Raw genomic sequence first — 8310 nt, forward strand, 5'->3', positions numbered from 1 at the left:
AAAAGTGAAGAAGTAAAACAAGAGTTTTATGATCAACTGCAATCAATCAGAAACTCAGTACCCAAACATGACATGTGTCTAGTTCTTGGAGATATGAATGCTAAAGTAGGAACTGACAGGACTGGAGTGGAAAATGCAATGGGACACTTTGGCATAGGTACAAGAAATGAAAATGGAGAACTTTTACTTGAATTCTGTTTAAATAATGATATGGTCGTAGGAGGTACATTATTCCAACACAAAAACATTCACAAATATACCTGGACAACACCTGATGGACAAACAAGAAACATGATTGACCATATTATGATCAATAGAAAATGGGTCAAGTCAATGCAAGACTGTAGGAGCTATAGAGGAGCCGACATATTCAGTGACCATGAACTAGTTGTCAGTAAGATTAAATTAAAGCTGAAGCGTACTGGCCATGATAAAAAGAGTGAGATTGGTAGACAATATGATTCTTCAAGATTAAAGGACCCAGTGATAAAGAATGAATTTGTCTTAAAACTCAGAAATAGATTTCAAGTCTTAGAGGACCTAAATGACGAGACTGAGATCACATGGACTTCAATTAAAGAAAACTTTCAATCTACTGCTAAGGAAATCCTAGGACACAAGAAACCAGAGAAAAAGGACTGGATCTCTGAAGAAACATGGAACAAAATAGAAGAGAGAAAAAAGCTTAAAAACAAAATTCATAATGCTCAACATTTGGCTGACATGGGCAATTTAAGAGCAGAATATACTGCTAAAGACAAAGAAGTCAAAAAGCGCACAAGGAAAGACAAGAGAGGTTACATTGACAATATGGCTGAAAAGGCCCAGAGAGCAGCTGACTTCGGTAACATGAAAACAGTATACAACATAACCAAGCAATTAAGTGGCAAATATAACAAAAAGAGTGGTGAAACTATCAAGGCTAAAGATGGTAAATTACTCACTACAGAAAAAGAAGTTGCTGAAAGGTGGAAATCGCATTTTAAAGAAGTGTTGAACAGACCTGAACCTGAAATTACTGCTGAACCAGAACCAGGACATGAAATAGACATAGACACAAGACCACCAACTATTCAAGAAGTTAAAGCTGCTATACATAGTCTAAAGAATGACAAAGCACCTGGACCTGACTTGATAACTGCCGAAATGCTTAAGGCAGACATAGATCTTTCTGCTAGGACTCTGACTGATCTCTTTGATAAAATTTGGAGACAAGAAAAGATACCAACTGACTGGTTTAAAGGTATAATCATAAAACTACCTAAGAAGGGAGATTTGAACAATTGTGATAATTGGAGAGGAATTATGCTGCTTTCTATCCCAAGCAAGGTCCTATGTAACGTTATTTTAAACAGAATTGATGAGAAAATTGACAATAAACTAAGAAAAGAACAAGCTGGATTCCGTGCTGGAAGAGGCTGTGTTGACCAAATTTTCACCCTTAGGACAGTTATTGAAAAATATGTTGAATTTAACAAGCCACTCCATGTAAATTTTGTTGATTTCTCTAAGGCCTTTGACTCCATACACAGACAAACACTCTGGAAAATATTAAGAAGTTATGGTATACCTAAAAAGATGATAATTATGATAACTAAATTTTATGACAACTTCCAAGCCTGTGTTTCAGTTGGAAACAATAAGACATCTGATTTCTTTAAAATAAGCACTGGAGTTAGACAGGGATGCATTTTATCACCTATTCTATTTATATTGATCATTGACTGGGTGATGAAGAAAACCACAGAGGACAAAAAACGTGGTCTCCAGCTGGGCATACTAGGACACCTAGAAGATCTGGACTTTGCTGATGACCTGGCACTGATTTCAGAAACAATTAAACATCTACAAGCTAAGACAGATAGACTAGTCAAATACGCAGGACAAGTCGGGCTCTTTGTTAATGTCAAGAAGACTGAAATTATGAATATACCTACAAACCCTGATCAAACTATAACAATAAATGGTGAACAATTGAAACAAAGCAACAAATTCACCTATTTGGGGAGTGTTATCAGCAGTGAAAATGGCTCAAAAGCTGATATTAAAACCAGGATTGATAAGGCTAGGGTTGCTTTCAACAGTCTGTACAACGTTTGGAATTCAAAGAAACTTGCTCTGAAAACAAAAATCAGACTTTACAACAGCAATGTGAAATCAGTTCTTCTTAATGGAGCTGAATGCTGGAGAACTGTGAAAACTGAAACAAATCAACTTAATGCATTTCACAATAGCTGCCTGAGAAAAATTTGCAAAATATTCTGGCCAAACAAAATATCAAACATTGAGCTGTATGCTAAGACCAAGTGCAATAGTATTGAAGCAGAAGTGAAATTTAAAAGACTAAGGTGGCTAGGACATGTGCTTAGAATGGAACAAAATAGGTTTCCAAAAAAGTGCTTAAAATGGAACCCCACCACTGGTAAACGTAAACGGGGAGCACTGAAAAGGACCTCTTTAATCTGGAATTAACATGGGGAGAAGCTGAAGCACTTGCCAAAAAAAGGAATTCATGGAGGAGCAGGGTGGCCGTATTCTCTGGACTCCACAGTCCAAAAGAGAGACGCGCCTGAACTGTATCAAATTATCATGTACAATTGACTTTAACAAAACCTGTTTCAGTGTTAATGTTTTTAAAATAAGAAAATTCATGCATAAAATAATGCTTGGTGGACGTATTTATTTAGTTTATCATTAAGATTTTAATTATTTTAGCCTTGACTGGAATTTGTATGCTGTTGACTCTTCCTTTTAAATGTAAGTTCAATTCTTTTTCATATTTTTTACAATTATTTTCTTTTGAAAAATTCATTTACATTTGAAGCATGAATAATAATAAAGTAACAAATACAAGCTGAAAATTTTGTTATGAAATAAGAAAAGTAAACTATTAAACAGATGTATCTTTTGAAACATTCAAAGATATTCCAAGTGTCTATTAAGTTCATTAATGAGGTGGATTCACCGACAGACAGACTGACGAATGTAACGAAAAATTTACTTCGCTCCTAAAAATTTGCAAACCTCAAATTTAATTATAATCAAACAAGTTTAACCTAGAAATAAACTTTTATATTGAAAGAAAATACTGAAATCCTCTTATATTTAGCTTACCCAACCGCAGCAAACTTTTTCGCCTTAAAAGGAAGATTTTGGGCAACTTATGGAATGAATACGGCCATGCAATATACAGTCGAGGTAAAACCATTTTTTCCGTGCTTTATCTTAAAGTGCCAATTGAGGACTGAAACCCCATCCTGATAAATTTGAAATATATTGAAAAAACGGGGTAATTTTTTCCAATTTGTCTATGCCTGTGGTGCTATAACCCTGCAAGAACCAAGTACCTAATATAACCTAACTTAACCTGACTTTAAGCCATAAACAACAAAATGGCAAGCAACCCACGGACCCTTCCAGTTTAACCTAAAGTTTGAACAAAATCCAAAATGCAAATGCAATATTTTAGCTAAGATTGAAAGTGATTTCTCTTCCAACCTTATATGAAACTTTCAGCTACGCCCCTAGAGGCCTCTTTAGAAATAAAGGTGTCTACCTTCCACTTTAAAATTGAATTGTATAAAGATAAGAGGCGATTTCTATTAAAAGGGTGAGGGTACCTTCCCCTAAGAAGTTATAAACCTTCCCTATATCTAAATGTAGAGATGCACCATATCGGTTAAGCATTTGGCGAAATCCTATACTACAAACAAACAAACATCATACTACTTTAATACAAGGATACAATTTTGCAGGTGATGCCAACAAGTCTACGAGGCACAGGAACCGCACTGGCGAGCATCATGTCAATGCTGGCTCAAATTGCTTCTCCATACATTGTGTTTTCGGTAGGTCTTATAATCTGTTAGTAGGTTATGCATTGTTAGTTACTAGCGGCTACGCCCCTAGAGGCCTCTAGGGGCACTTGAGGAGGGGAGAGTCGAATTTGATAACCCAATTTATCATTTTAGATTTTAAAAGAAAAAGTAACAAAAAATTTTTTTTGGGTGGGGGGGAGGGATTAAAAAAAAAATTTAGTTAAAATTTGTTTTTGGGGTTGGGTAATTTTTTTCTAGGGGCGATTTTTCTTGGCAGGGTGGTGGTACCCTCCCCCAAAATAGTTATAAACCTTCCCGGGACCTATGAGAAGCTACCCAGTATTTTCACAGTAGCTTATTCTTTTTTCTGCGGGGGGCTCTAACCCTGCGGGGCAATCACCTAACCCAATTAAAACTAACCTACCCTAAAATAACCTATCAAAAGCCATTTTGAAAATACGACGAATCGCCCCTCAAGGGGCGTTGCCACGAAAGGGACTATACCCGAAACTTCTTTTTATAATAACATCACTTTAGTCAAAATCTACAATTAAAACAATCCAACTATTCTAAATTAATCCACTTATGATCTGCATTTTATTAAGACTTCCTGATTTTTTTTCACAAATAAATAATATTTGTTATTATAGTCTGTAATTCATCCAGACCTACCCTTCATTCTTATTGGATTAATTGGAGTTCTTAGTTCTATACCTGTCCTCTTCCTTCCAGAGACCGCAGGTAAGCAAAAATAAAAGCTTCTGATTTTGTAATCAAATAATGTCAGGTAATTTTTGGCCATAGAAAACTTACTGCTGTATTACATTAATGATCATTACATATTTGTTTTTACCCGACAAAAGTGACTGAACAAAGTGTCTAAAAAATTCAGTTATGTGACGTCATAAAATTAGGGATTATCCCTCTCTTTTTTAGGGGTTTTCTTTCCCAATTCTCCTCGCAGCTCCCTCCTTTTTTATGACATCACATGGCTGAGTTTTGACACTTTGTCCAGTTACCCGACAAAAATGTAAATATCTAGACCCAAGCTAGATCAATAAGCTCCAACAAAACTTAACCCGTCCTTTTGTATGTCAGCTTTTAAGCTCAATGGGTAAAATCTCATGTTCACAATAAATCATAAATGTTACCAAAAACGTTTTAATTTTAATTCTTTAGGCGTAGCATTACCAGATACTGTAGAAGATGCTAAGACATATGGAATGTAAGTATACATTAATCCAGGGATTTTAAGGGATAAGACATATGGAATGTAAGTATACATAAATCCAGGGATTTTAAGGGATAAGACATATGGAATGTAAGTATACATAAATCCAGGGATTTTAAGGGATAAGACATATGGAATGTAAGTATACATTAATCCAGGGATTTTAAGGGATAAGACATATGGAATGTAAGTATACATTAATCCAGGGATTTTAAGGAATAAGACATATGGAATGTAAGTATACATTAATCCAGGGATTTTAAGGAATAAGACATATGGAATGTAAGTATACATTAATCCAGGGATCTTAAGGGATAAGACATATGGAATGTAAGTATACATTAATCCAGGGATTTTAAGGAATAAGACATATGGAATGTAAGTATACATTAATCCAGGGATTTTAAGGGATAAGACATATGGAATGTAAGTATACATAAATCCAGGGATTTTAAGGGATAAGACATATGGAATGTAAGTATACATTAATCCAGGGATTTTAAGGAATAATACATATGGAATGTAAGTATACATTAATCCAGGGATTTTAAGGGATAAGACATATGGAATGTAAGTATACATAAATCCAGGGATTTTAAGGGATAAGACATATGGAATGTAAGTATACATAAATCCAGGGATTTTAAGGAATAAGACATATGGAATGTAAGTATACATAAATCCAGGGATTTTAAGGGATAAGACATATGGAATGTAAGTATACATTAATCCAGGGATTTTAAGGAATAATACATATGGAATGTAAGTATACATTAATCCAGGGATTTTAAGGGATAAGACATATGGAATGTAAGTATACATTAATCCAGGGATTTTAAGGGATAAGACATATGGAATGTAAGTATACATAAATCCAGGGATTTTAAGGGATAAGACATATGGAATGTAAGTATACATTAATCCAGGGATTTTAAGGAATAAGACATATGGAATGTAAGTATACATTAATCCAGGGATCTTAAGGGATAAGACATATGGAATGTAAGTATAAATTAATCCAGGGATCTTAAGGGATAAGACATATGGAATGTAAGTATACATTAATCCAGGGATTTTAAGGGATAAGACACTGGACAAATTGATGCACAACCCAAATTATGATAATATATAAACAATTAACTTTTGTAGATCAGATTATTGGTTAAAAAGTTTGTACACTAATAGTTTGATCAATCAAATCGAAATTGAATAAAATTAACACTTATTTATCAAACTAACAAGGATGACAACATCCATAAAAGCGAAGCTCTGAAACGATATGACAGACGAACATTAACTTTTGTTGAGTGTCAGAACTGAATATACAAAACATGAAAATATAAGGTTTGACAAAATTATAGGTAAATTTGTTGCAAAACTTCTTAAATACAGAATTCTGTTTAAGGACATACTGACATTTTTAATACTTGATTATAGAGATGCTTCGCTAATAATATTGAACCTTATTGTAATAAGAATCAGTAATCAAAAATCAGATCAATCGGATAATTTTAACACATAAAAATTGTTATTAAAAAAGTAAAAAAATCAACATGTTTAAAATGGACGTACGGACATTCTGGTAATGATTATAGAGTTGCTGCGCTTTCTAAATCGTACCTAACTACTACAGGAATCACCATACAAAGTTTGAAATCGATAGGACAATTCTAACATGCCTAAATTAACGAATAAAAGCTAACTATCTCGGACCGACTATAATTATAGAAAAGCTTCGCTTTTAAAAATCGAACGTGTTTATCAATCTTTGGATACAACTATAATTTACAGTCCAATGTCTTCCTCCTCTCTGATATTAATGAGTTCTCGCAAAGTTGAATAGTACATCTGCTTCTGCTTAGTGTATACCCATTTGGTCCAGTGGTTTCTGAATATCTTTCAAAACACGAAAGCTTTACGCGATTTTAGCTGTCGTTGGGGGGGGGACACAAAGTAAAATTGCCCCCCAAATATTATTTTAGATTTATTTCGCTTGTTGGCTAAACCTTATTCCTGAGATTATTTGCAATTTGTTTTAGCCATGACAATATATTTTGGATGCCATTGATGGGAGAAAAGAGAAGGCACAAGAAATCAAAAGATCAGGTACATAAAATTATTGATATTTTTATTATTTCATATTCAATTTACAAACATGTACTGAAGTTTTAAAAACCAAGGGATCAATTAGAAAAATTCCTAATTCTTCAGCTTCATTAATAATGAAATGTTTCTAAAACATGTCTTCTTTTAATTAATAAAATTAAGTTATGCCAATGGGCGTGCAATAGGGGGTTATCAACACCCCTTTAACATTGTAATTGTGGAGGCCTACCTTCTCTCTTTTTCCCTCCTCTAGGTTAAAAAATGAAAACGACAAATATTTCGTGAGTTACAATTGGAATATTAAGAACAATGCATTTGGCAAATTTTGGACAGTGCTAGTTTGTAACTAATCAATATTTATTATACAAAGTAGAACAATGTCTGTCTGTCTGTTTGTACCTAAGGATCTCGCTAACCTCTGTACCGATCGGGTTCTCCTTTACAGGGTAGCTTCTCATAGGTCCCGGGAAGGTTTATAACTTTTTTCTTGGGGGATGGGACACCTCCAACCCCCCAAAAAATGAAAAATACCCCTCCCCCCCCCCACCTAAAAAAAAATTGCTTTTTAAAATTAAAATTAAAAAAGTGGGGTCGACTAAACCCCGAAGCCGCTAGTTTTTAAAAAAAGTATTAAAGCCAAAAAGTAATAGAACGTGTTTATAAAACGGTGGGTACCAGTATAATTTACAGTCTAATATCCCTTTCTGAGTTCCATATACTAATATTTTTATTCTAGGATGAACCAGCGGATGTTATCTGCTCCCAGAATCCTGCTTACAATCCTGAATGACAAACACAAATATAATTTTTTTTTCTCAATAGTTTTTATGTTACATTTCTATGTATGCCATATTTCAAAATTCCATTTTCATAATTTGCATTATTTTCATAGTCTTTAACTCACCCTAATCAAGGAGCATCAAGTAGGAAATAATCGTCAGATTTAAATTATTTTGCCCTCAACTTTTTTGCAAAGAAACAATTTGTTTCAATATTTTTTATTATAGCCTGGCAGATAGGTTGTAGGCATAATAGTATCTCACCTTCATCCATATAAATTTCCATCTATCATGAAAATTTATACCAATTTTTCTGTTATAAAGAGTAAAATTGTGCCATATTATTTGAATAATATAAAAGTGAACTATGCACGAG

At 33.9% G+C, this 8310-nt stretch overlaps 1 protein-coding gene across 2 annotated transcripts in view; it reads left to right on the forward strand.

Moving 5' to 3' along the window:
* Positions 1 to 8072, forward strand: part of LOC145319995 (solute carrier family 22 member 6-B-like) — a 28819-nt gene extending 20747 nt beyond the window's left edge. For both annotated transcript variants that reach the window (XM_080162426.1, XM_080162418.1), the window contains exons 18-24: positions 2716 to 2757; positions 3110 to 3198; positions 3756 to 3848; positions 4469 to 4559; positions 4998 to 5043; positions 7089 to 7155; positions 7892 to 8072. In XM_080162426.1, the coding sequence (XP_080018552.1) occupies positions 2716 to 2757; positions 3110 to 3198; positions 3756 to 3848; positions 4469 to 4559; positions 4998 to 5043; positions 7089 to 7155; positions 7892 to 7945 (482 nt within the window). In that variant the 3' untranslated portion in view covers positions 7946 to 8072. The remainder of the gene's footprint in view (positions 1 to 2715; positions 2758 to 3109; positions 3199 to 3755; positions 3849 to 4468; positions 4560 to 4997; positions 5044 to 7088; positions 7156 to 7891) is intronic.
* The last annotated feature ends 238 nt before the right edge of the window (positions 8073 to 8310 follow it).

This window comes from Acartia tonsa, chromosome 1 (assembly GCF_053477335.1).
Source record: "Acartia tonsa isolate MP-2025a chromosome 1, ASM5347733v1, whole genome shotgun sequence".
Classification (NCBI taxonomy): Eukaryota; Metazoa; Arthropoda; class Copepoda; order Calanoida; family Acartiidae; genus Acartia; species Acartia tonsa.